The sequence below is a fragment of the Gambusia affinis genome, linkage group LG05 (assembly GCF_019740435.1).
Source record: "Gambusia affinis linkage group LG05, SWU_Gaff_1.0, whole genome shotgun sequence".
Taxonomy (NCBI): Eukaryota; Metazoa; Chordata; class Actinopteri; order Cyprinodontiformes; family Poeciliidae; genus Gambusia; species Gambusia affinis.
In genome coordinates, this window is record NC_057872.1 from 12,367,914 (window position 1) to 12,379,923 (window position 12,010).

The 12,010-nt window shown below is 37.0% G+C and overlaps 1 protein-coding gene across 1 annotated transcript; it reads left to right on the forward strand.

Annotated features, from left to right (window-relative positions):
- The first annotated feature begins 133 nt into the window (after positions 1 to 133).
- On the forward strand, positions 134 to 11,904 carry LOC122830777 (syndecan-2-like). Its single transcript, XM_044116441.1, has 5 exons — positions 134 to 494; positions 7,167 to 7,305; positions 8,184 to 8,362; positions 8,810 to 9,050; positions 9,181 to 11,904. Exons 1-5 carry the CDS (start codon positions 435 to 437, stop codon positions 9,342 to 9,344), a joined length of 783 nt encoding a protein of 260 aa, XP_043972376.1. The 5' UTR covers positions 134 to 434; the 3' UTR covers positions 9,345 to 11,904.
- Positions 11,905 to 12,010: the final 106 nt, after the last annotated feature.

A 12,010-nucleotide genomic window follows, 5' to 3' on the forward strand; every position in this document is an offset into this window, starting at 1 on the left:
ATTACTTTACTTATGAAAATAAAGATAATGCAACTGAGGCGACGTAGAAAAGACATATTTTAAAATACCACAAAAAAATATATGCGTTGTCACGTCAACCAATCTCAAAATAACAAACCCCCTCAACCAGCCCATCACCTTCATGAATGAACGTCACGCCGCGTTGACGTCATTGCGCAGCCACGCTGCATAGCCAGTCTAAACAACTCCACAGTGGAACTTTGCTTCACACCGAACTGGGGAGTTGTTCCCGACGCATCTGAGATTTAACCAAACTATTTACATTTCCAGCATCGAACCGTCACGGAAATTTTGAGCAACTCTGTTTTCTCATCAGTTATCTTAACTATTTATATTTTTTCGGTTTGTGGTTTTAATTGTAAGGTTTTTTCCTTGTACAATTTTTTTTCTTTTTCCGTTGTTTGGTCGTCAAGATGAAGAATCTGTGGCTTTTCTTCCTCGTCGCGCTGTCGACTGGGTTTATCAGCGACAAGGTAACGAGCTTTGATTTTGGGTTCTGCTTTCACGGTGGGTTCGCTCACATAGTTAATGACGAACTTAATGTTTTGTTCTCATTTTACGTCCAATTTAGCTACTTTCCAGCCGTTAAATTGCGTTTGGAAAACTCCCATAACGTTTGTTTTTGTTCAGATGGTTTGTTGTTTTTCGGTTAACGTTCTTCCTGAAGAATTATCAACATTTTCCAGATCTTCTCAAAGGTGTATTTTCGTATTGTTCGAAGTTGTTTTGCCAGTGTATTTGTTTATTTTATAGAGTCTCATGTATAGATATCTTTTTATTTTATTTTATTTTATTTATTTTTTATCTAAAGTGTATCACAAATAATTAAGTTAAACGTAAACATGGATGACATTATCAAGCTGTAATGTGAAAAATGCTGTTACTAACACAGATGTTGGCTGATAATCATGTTGTGGATTATAGCCAAGTTCAAGCCTTCCACCAGCTGGTGTCAAGTTCACAAGTCTGGCTAGCCTCTGGCTCAAAACTTTGACATTTAAACCAAGCGCTTGAGACTTGAACACCCATTTGCCCTGGGCTTCGGGTTTAATATACAGATTAGATTTTTTTTAAATAATAATAATAATAATAATAATAATAATAATAATTGAAATCTGAAGAGAAATATCAGTATTTGGCCAAGATTTTTCTACAGCTACAGCTGTGCCGGTTCCATAGTCTGAAATTTTCTTGGAGATAATAGGATAAAATGCAGATGTTTGTTGTGTTAGGTTTTAAAAAGAATAACCTGTTTACAAGACTTGAGTTAAAAAAAAAAATCCATAATGAGAGCCACAGATCCCAGAAAACGATTCTTTAAGATTTATGGACTGTATGTTGTGAAAGAAAGGGAGTTTAAACTTGAGACCATTCTGCTAAATGAGGGGTGGGGAGCAAGACTTAGAGTTGTGGATATACCCTTTGGATTTTTGTTTTGTATGTTCTTATTCTGTAGATCAGTGGCTGCCAAACATCTTGAGCTACCAAGTCACAAAGTAGTCTTGGGGGGGTAATAATATATGCATTTATATACTTTTATACACATTACAGTTTTCTTTTATTTTTAACGGAGTCTCATTTTTGAAGAGGATTGTAACACCCCAGGCTTGTTGATTTGCGAAACCTCATGTAGTCTCAACCCTGATTGTTGAGTTTGTTCTCCAATCCAATCCAGATTGCATCTGTTTTGCAAACATAGACGCACCAATCAATCACTGGGAATCAGCCTTGAACCCCCGTAATGTTGAACTGTATCTCAAACACAGAAAAGTCAAGGTGGTTTATTGAATTAAGCAAAACTGACTGAGCCTCCCCACTATTATTACTCCATAATCACACAAGCCAGCTGCATGTACTTTGATTTTTCCTGTGTGTTTTTGTGTTTGGATATTTTTTATTGGAAACCAGTAATAAAAACGACATAACAAAGGTTCTATTTTAAAATGAATGCAACACAGCCAAGATAAATTGTTGTAAAGAGTTATTTCTTTTTTCAGTGGTGAAATTTACAGTGGGAGTATAGCTTTGCGTCGTAAAAACAAATCCATTGGCAAAGAGAAGTATATATTTTTTTTTCATCATAGTCCCTGAAAGGCACATAAATCTGAGAACGTAATGACTATAGGACTATGTACATCAAAAAGGTGCCGTCCTGCTTCTTTGTTTCATTACAGAAGAAATATTATAAATAAAGATCACAAAAGAACCTTTCTAAAATGACGTGTATGTGTATATATTTGTATATACACCTCTACCCTATATGACCAGTGATGTCACGGATTTATTTAACTTGATGAGAAAGAGAGAAGGGGAAAAGCAATGTTGGGTTTTTGTAAGACTGTCATGGCATAAATAAAGCCTTACAAAATTTGCAAATTTGACCACAAACTTTTGAAAAAGGTGCCACAAAATCTGTAATCTTAGATTGCAAGAATCACAAAAAAAAACATAAAAAAAATACTTGCAACATCATGGAAGGACTAGTTTAAGCATATATCTTATGTGGAAAATTTAGGTCAGAAACTGAACAAGCTTTCAGTTTTTCTTCATCAGTGATTTTTTTATTTTTATTTTTTTTTGTAGAATAATATAAAAGAGAATCAAACCAAAAATTTAAAATTATCTATATTTGTCTATAATCTTATGTATTTTAAAACCAAAATAATAATTTAAAAACTCCTGTTTTTTTTTTTTTTTTTTGGTTCATTTCTCCTTCAAGGTGAAAAACCAAATCACCTGGAACGAGGTGAACGTGTTGACCGTCGATGCATTTTAGTTTCATTAGAATCAAGTGGGTGTCGGAGTCATATGCATCGATGGATAAATGGGGATTAACTTCCTACCTCCATTAAAAAATGTGTTTTCTCTATCATTTGTTGCAGTTCCCTGTAAACCAAAACCCATTGAAAATCAGGCCTAAGAGAAAATGAAAACCTTTGTATTCTCCCCCCACCCAAAAAAAAAGCACCTCTAATTGTGTTTCTTTTTTTCTCAGAGGCAACAGAAACTCTATCTTCCCAGAATGGTGGCTGATACTTATTTCACCATTCTGGTTAGATTCCTCCTTACTTTATGCCTCTAATACAGGCTCCAGGCCTAAATTGCTGGGTGCGATGGGTTGCATCACATATACGTACTTATATATATATATATATATATATATACTATCCTTCTCCTTGTGTGGTTGAGTTGGCTAAAGAGTGAGTGCTTCGTCAGCCGGTAACGCTGCTTTCCTCTGAAAGCAGAACATCAAAGCAGGCGTTTGGTCCATGCCAGCATGTGGGCCGGTAGTTGTGTCATTTTCTGGATGGATGACTCACAGCGAGTCCCTCTGGGCTTGTCCAGGCAGGCACGTTACTGCGTGGAGCACACGTAGTTTTCTGCCGAACCACACAAGGAAGGAGGAAGACAGTGACACATTGTCACACCGGTTTTAATGAGTCCTTTTATGGCGCTTTAAAAGCCTGCTCCCAAATCGCACATGCGGCTGTAAAATTACTCTTCCACTGCACAGTAAAATGAGATATAATGAAATGTAAATAAAAGTAGGCTAGTATTACTTGTGGCGATGTGCCGCGTGGGTTTTAACAGTGTGAGTCACGGCATTGTTGAACAGAGATAAGACAACCACTTCAGGTCCGGCCCAATAAACCAAGGCAGGCTGTTTTAGTTATTTTTTTGAGGATCCCTCTTCCTCCTTTCTTCCCGTAGCTAAAACATTGTAATGGTTTTCCGATTGTGTGGACTGGGACCTTTGCATTACAGTTCTACTGTGTCGTTATCTCCATGCTGAAGCCCTTAGCGACAGATAATGTCACAGATGTCTGGAAACTACACTCTAAAGTTGAAAGATTACGAAGCCCTGCTGGGCTACAACAAAAACGCACAGATTTGTTTATTTCTGACACCTTTCAAGCCGTTAAAAAGACGCTGGCTTGATGTTGAGGTGGTCAAACATTCTGTTCTTTGTTGCCTTGATCAAACATGCACCCTCTTTGCACAGCATTGTGTAAAGCAGGTATCTCGATGACGGTGACAGGCTCTCTGTGTGCTTTGGCCTGTTACACAATCTCTCTCTTGTCTCTACTCACTGGCTTCCATCTCCCAGGAGAAATATTTACATGTCATCCCCAGAAACACACGATAGGAGGGGGTTGCTAAATTTTAGAACACACTCTTCTAACACCCTCACCCCCACTGAATGTTTAAATAGCTGTACTGCCCCGTTCCAGCTGTTTCCAGTAAACTGTCTTCAGTTTGATAAAGCTTTAGGAAACCACACCAGTGTACATGCTATGTACGTTGCATATGTGTGTTTTCCAGATGTTTGACCTTTGTGTCACATCTACCAGTAAACTCTGACACAATCTACTTCGAACAAGGGAAGCACAGAGTATTGACTCATTAGTTACATTTTGGCTTTTACCTTTCAACAATTTTTGTTCAATTAATAGGAAAAAGCAATAAGCAAGGAGGAATGTTAGTAGGAAAATTAACTTTTCATACATAATTTTCATCTTTTTTTTTTTTTTTTTTTTACTGCAAACATAGGGTCTGCTCTGCTGATTTCAAGTGTGGATGCTTATGATTCTCTTTAACAACTAATACATGTTGTTATATTTATCAATTAGATGTATTAAAACATTTACCTTAACAGAAAATATGGTGTTTATGTCCATTAATAAAAGTAATAGTTCAACAGAAAGTTACTGGAATAAAAGATTAGCCTGACTTATCCACCAAAACACATCATCTTTATTTAACGTTTATCAATGTAAAACAAATTGCTTACGGGGCATTATCTTGAGTTAGTCTTATTATTTAATTTAATAAAAGCGTTCAATTACAATGTTTCAATATTGTGATAGCTATATACCTACGATTGTCTTCCTTTTTTTTTTTTTGATGATAATGATGAATCATGAAGTTCCCAGCTTTAGCTGCCAATTCACTAAAGCCTAAATTAAATTCAAACTTATTGCACCCTTAGAAGGCCTTTTCATTGATGCAGCAAATTTAATCAACTTTTGTTTGTCACAATAAAGCCCAAACTTTGATGTGACAGAGAGTGGTGGCAGCATCATGGTGTGGGCATGCTCTTCAGAACAAAATCCTGGGGAAAAGAAATCCTGTTAAAAGGCTGAAAAAGGAGTGGGGATCCACCCTCTAGCAGAAGAGTGGCCCTACAGCTAGATTTATGGTTCCATGGTTTTGATTTAAAGCAATTCATGTGTTTGTATGGCCCAGTAAATTCTAGACTGGAATGCATTTGGTTGGCTGTGGCAAGAAACGCTGTTTGTTATAACCTCTATATCCCATCAGTGTGAGCCTGAGTGAATTTACATTAGAAAAAAGGGGAACAACTGTGTTTTGTTGTGGGGACATATGTTAAAAGGCTTGCAGCTGTAATTGGTTCTATAAAGGAGTGACTGAGTAGGGCGGAGTACAAATGCACGCTTTTCAGATTTTTGTTTGGAAAAAAAAAAAATTAAAAGCAAATCGTCTTTCTTTCATTTCACTTTCCCGCACCACTTCTTGTTTATCTATTACTTCAGATCTCAACAAGACACTTTGAAGTTGTCCTGTGAGTAAATGTGGAAAAATCCCAAGGGCTATGCGGTGGCCATTGTAGAGGTGGGCGTGACCTGCTCTTTTTGCTCTGCAACAGACCCAGTTTAAACAACTGATGTCTGGCTTCAATTGGAGCTAGGAGGTGAATCTCAAACAGTTTAAAGATAACCACTATCTTTCTTCATCAGCACAGACTGAATTTAAAGCCATTTGGTCTAATTGTTGGCAGTATCTGTTGGAATAAGATAAAAGTTCAGTCCTTTAAGTCTGCTAATACGTTTTCATCATCTGGATTTGTAATAGTTGGCTAAAACCAAAAGCCTCTTCTGTTGTTTAGCCATGTTGTGCATTAGCCTATTCTGCTGCCTTTAGAAACGGGTGGAAATTTTCTTTATTGCCACAGTGTGAGCATGTTTGGTGTGCTTTACTTTTACCTCAAATGAGTCATTTGTCTGTAAGAGATCTGAGCCACGGCTAACAGAAACAGGAGTCCATTGTTTTGTAAGCTTGGTCCATTGAACACCTTAAGCAAGAGCATATGATAAAAATTTACCATTGTAGTGAGTTTTTAAACCGCATGTTCAGTTTTCTCCCTAAAGCTGGTGCTGATGATCTCTTTGTAATGCTAACTTTGAGTCATTAACTGTAGTCATAGTAAAACGGAATTGGTCACCTTATCTCACACTTTTTGTTGTCTTCAGCACCTGTTTTGTCAGACAAATAACTTTTTCTGTCTCTCTTCTTCCGCTCTCTCCCTTTCCTTTCTCCAGGCTTTCTCCTCTCTAACTCTCTCAGCACCTGTGTTAGTGGAAGCATAGTATACATACCAGACATAGCTGAAGTCTCAAAGGACCATATTCATCCATGTCTGTGTGTGTGTGTGTGTGTGTGTGTGTGTTTCTGTCTTAACACCAACTGTGTGATTCCCCTCTCTCCTTCACTTTTTCTTTTAAACATTTCAGTCGTTATCAGGCTTCTCTTGTTTTCCCTTTTGCCTGCCTGCTGTGTTTGTTGCATCAGCTCCTCACTGACTGGGCTTTCCGTGCAGTTTCTCAATGGTTTTCAGCATGTCGCATTTGTGTAGCGCTGGGTTGCTAGGGGGGTATCCAGAGCAACGGCAGTAACCTTTTTAACGTGTATATGCACTTTATCTGTTTTGTCTGTTGTCTTTGAAGCTGCTCTATCTCTTTCTCTCTCACTCCCACTCCTCTGAAAAACACTTTGGTCTCAGCTGTCTGGCTCTGGGGAGTATCACAAATTACAACCATGACACATGAAATGAGCAGAAATCCAGCTTAGGCCAACTATTCATACAATAGAATGGCTGCAGCTCACACCGTGGTTTCTCTCACAGACAGCAGTGCACACTTCCAGCATATTTGGCCTGCATACATCATTGGTTACGAGAGGTATTGTCTTACTCTAGATCTGCAGAGGTTTTCACATGGTTTCAATTAGTGGGTGGATTTCTGAACGTGTGAATTTATGTGCATCAGTGTCTCTCATTCTCTTTTTTGTCTTTCTTTGTATGTCCCCCCCTTAAATTACTGTACTGTTTTTCTTCTGTCTTCCAGCTCCTTGTCCTGTCCCATTCAACTACTTCCCACACAGATGACCTTTACATAGAGGATCTAGGATCAGGTGACATCCCCATAGATGATGAAGACGGTGAAGATGATGGATCTGGCTCTGGTTCAGGGTCTGGAGACCATGGTAAGAGTGGCTTTGCTTTTGTAAGCTTATTTTGGCGGCTTTACTTCAATGCAAATTTTTATATAAATTTATATTTAGATATCCATCCCAGCAGAGAGAAGGGCGATACAAACTTAAATTTCATCATTATATTTTGTGGAATTGTTTGTGGTAATGAGGAAAGTGAAATAAAAGCAATATTTCAAATTTATTTGCAATCCTTTTTTAGAGAATTACAAACATGCCTGTGACTTCATCCACTGCAGTCAAAGCTCTGCAAATGCAAATACTGCTATAAAAAAACATGCAACACTAAAGTGTCTTCTTCAGGGCACCAGTTATGTAAACAAGTGTGATTTTTATCTATGTTTTAATCACTCAACTGTACAGAGTATCTGCGTTTACTGTAATAATACTTTTGAATTAATGAAAATTCAGTGGTAGTTTCTTGTAAAACTAACATTACTGTCAGTCTTTGGGGTTTTCAGACATTATTAATTGGAAATTATTGCTGTCACAATAAATAATTTTTGTCACGACTGGAAGTTTTTCACAATAAACAGTACGATAAATACCAATCCCTGGTTCAACATAAGATTACTCCAGTACTGTAATGTGAAATATTTAGGTTTAGCATTTTATTGCAATGGAACTTTTTTATTGTACATCAAATTAAATAATTTATTGTAGTTAAGCCTATTCTGATTTTTGATGACATTTTAAGCTGTCTACATCACCTTGGTTAGCACTGCTAGCTTTACTAAAACAGACCAAAGTTACTTTTGGACCTCGCTGGACCAGAAGTCTTTCTGTCAACACTCTGAAAGTCTTGCTGACTCTTTCTCTCAATAGTTTCAATTTAAATTTTGTCTTACACTTAATATCTGCTTTTGACACAGGTTTCAGTATCCTGTCAGATCAAGACGAAGTATTGAGGTTCCTGAACATCACTGAGAGCATCCTTCACAAAGTGGTGCTGCCACTTCCAGCACAGCCCACTGTGAGCTCCTTTTCCGACCCACAAACCACATCAGCAGAAAGGCAGGATCCAGAACCTACAGCAGATGACACTGATGAGGTAGAACAAATGCATATCATTTTAATTTTACTGTTTATTATGATGATTATGTCCCCGTTATGTTATTACTTTATTCATTGGTGATTATCTCAGTTTCATTTTAATCAGCTGTAATTTGCTCCTACACACACGTATATGGTCACACACATTCAGTCACTGACCCACAGTACCTCTTCTTTTTGTTTTCCATTAATGTACTGTTGATGTGTATTTTGTAATGTGGTATAATAGTAAAATGAAGCCAAACATAAAAAAAAAAAAAAAATCTGCTGAAGCAATTTTCTTTACAATTTGAAAAGGTTTCGTTGTATACGTTCTCGTTTTTGTTGAACATTGATGAAATGTAAATAACTGCACTGTGCAGTATATGAACACTAATTAAGAGCAATAAAACTAGACAATGTGTCAAGTTTATTTTCAAATGTGTTATCTCTATGATCACTACAGACTCCAGACTCCACATCCAACTTTGTCGATGAAGACCTGAGTACCAATGCCAGTCCTGTAGATGTAACTACTGACTTTAGCCCTCCTGTGAATGAAGATATCCTAGTGGACACCAAAGTCTTGATCAAAGTTGAAAGTGACAATTTTCCTCAAGGCGGACGAAACAGCCGGCGGAACGAGGTCAACTCTCCACAGGAAGTCACCTCTGAGAACCTGTGGGAGAGGACAGAGGTTCTTGCAGGTGAGGATAAGTTTTACAAGTTAGTCAGATTTATAATTCACATAAGGCTCTGAAAAAAATGTTTTTAAAGGTGACTTTTTAACAGTTTAAGACTGCAAATAAAGTCAATTTTTATTATTTTTGTCCTCAGCTGTCATTGCCTGTGGAGTGGTCGGATTCCTTTGTGCCATTTCCCTCCTCCTCCTCCTTGCCTACCGCATGAAGAAGAAGGATGAAGGAAGTTACGCTTTGGGAGACACCAAAATGTCTGCAACAGCTTATCACAAAGCGCCCACCAAGGAGTTCTATGCCTGAACTGACCAGCAGGGACAATCTAATGTGGAGTCCGACTCCTTTCGATCAGGACTAAGTAAGGATCTTTTAACAGCTGAAGAAGATTCCTTCAGATGAAGTTTGAAGTCTGTTCTCTTCCAGTGCTGCAGACATACGATTTTTTTTTTTTTTTGCATCCTCATCCATCCCCGTCTGTTTGTGTTTGCCACCGTTTTCTGCTTTTGTCTACTTAATGCTCAGCTTTCTATGCAGAAAGGGTAATAAGGAAACGGATGTATTCCTCCTAAAATGCGTTTGGGTCATTTCCTTCCTGGGAAGGACCGTGGCATAAATATTGAATGAGATTTTTTCTTTTTTTTTTTTTTTTTTTTTTTTATGGAACCTTTCCTCCACTTTAAATGGACCACAGCTGTTATAATTTTGTGCGTTTATCAAATTAAAACTTGTTATAACACTGTGCCTTCAGACCTTTTCAGCTGAATCACACTGTAATTCATTGTCCCTTTTTAGAGGAGTACAAGAAGATGGATACAAAAAACTGAGAAAACCTGACTCCAATAGTTTTGATTGCTTTTAATTAAAATGGTACTACATATATTAGTATTACAAAGGGTCCTTAAAACAAACCCTGTTCTTGTTGAGGTCATGCTTTCTTCGTTAGTTCTCTTCTGTTATATTTCATTTTGTTTATGCTTCTTTGTTGAAATCTTAATATGTTTGTTATGACAATGAATCTTTTCATAAGGTGCCCAGTATTGCCATGAGAGATTTTCTTACGCTGCAGGTACGAGTTCAATATATATATATGTATATTTTTTTGTTTTTTCTCCCTTAAGGTATTTAACAGTTATAGAAACTGACCAAATATAATAAACATGCTTTACCTTTTCAAAAAAATTTATGTTAATGTTTAGCAGATATATTTCTGTAAGCCAGGAGATTTCCATTACAGAACGGTCCCTCAGGTATAGCATGTTTCAAACATTTCATATATTTTCAGGATTAGCTGACTTGGTGACTGAGTTCTGCAGGCATGTGGGACAGGTAGAGCCAAAGCTAATGACTATAATTCAGAACCCACAGAAGTGACCAAAGTGTCTGGTGACAGCCAAAGCACATTCCTTCCCGACTGTCCACTGTTTGCAGCTGTGAAAGAGGGTTTGGAGTTAAAGTAAAAGCATCTTGTGTTACTTATTATTTTAGTGTTGGCTATAAAGGTCTGTTTCTGAACTACAATATTCTTTTTATTGGTTCAATATGCATGTACATACGTTTTATAGGGTTACCTGGTTGTTAAACTTTACCTCAAATGGCCAAAGAAGCATAACGGGAGCTGCAGTAATAAGACAGGTTACAGCAATGACAAAAGGGTGGTATTCATTTTTAGTAGCACATACATATACACCCAGCTGATGCAATATTTTAATAGGAAGGTTAGACATTTTATTATATATGGACTTTATTTACTTACTGCCTAAAATATATGTTGAAGACTGTTTTATAGATGCTACTTGGAGATTCAAAATGTATCCTTTTGAATACCAGGAATATGATCCAGATATGCTTTTATCTGGATAACAGATCATTGGTTGATTCAGAGAGGATTGAGCAAATAGTTAGGCCTCATTTTCAAGGTATTACCAAAAGAGAGATTTCAGGCCTTTTTATGAATTTTGTTTAATGTCATAAAGAATTTAACAGTTACTGAATTGCTGTTTTTTTATGCCTTATTTTATTACATGTTAAATCAAAAGTCATTGTCTTTGTCATTTTTTTTGTTAATTTGCAGTTATTTCTGTTCATAGAAGAGACACTATGAAGTTATCTGAATGCAAACTACCTATTCACTGTGGCTGGAATAAACGGGAGGATGTGGTCACCGACCTTCTGTTAACGTGGTGTTTAGCGAACACTCAAACCGTCAGTGCCTCTCGCAGGGCTTTCGTCTGCTGTGCTGTTACAGTAATAGTATTGGGTTTTGAACTTTGAGCTGCACTCAATCAGAATCTGTCTTATCTCTGTCAGAGGTCACCGTAGCGCTGTCCAGAAAACTTTGACCGTTGCAAAAACCATAACAAAGGCAAACAGTGGCTTAGCATTTGCTACAATCCAGTAGGTAATAAGTCACAGCAACATATGTGTTATTCTATCTTTTGTCATAAATGGCAAGTAAATTACATTTTAATTTATACATACTCTCTTCTAAGATTACCACATTATGTCAGTGATACTTGGGAATAGAATACAAGATGCCTTTTCCCTCTTGTGTAAGCTGTTTCCAATGTCAACTACATTGAGGTTTGTAGTTGACAAACTTCAATGTTGATTTGCAGCATAGATGTCATTTATCAACAAAAATAAATCTTATAAATTTAATTGGTACATAATTAAAATGGAGCATGTTAAAAATAATGATTGTCTTTATCAGTGTTGAAGATAGATGGACTGACTTGTTTGTAGTCAAAGAAACAAAAACAATCGTGTGAGCACCAATCAACTCACCAAAAATGCTGATGCATTGTGGGAGGAACTGTGTTGGTGGATCTCATAAAATTTACTTTTCAATAAAAATGTGACATTATTGCAATGTTGAAAGTGGCCTTTTTTTATCTGAACATTTTTGAATTTTTGCAAACATAAAACAATATTGTGGTTTTACAAGCTTAAGTCAGCTGATCAATCTTCAG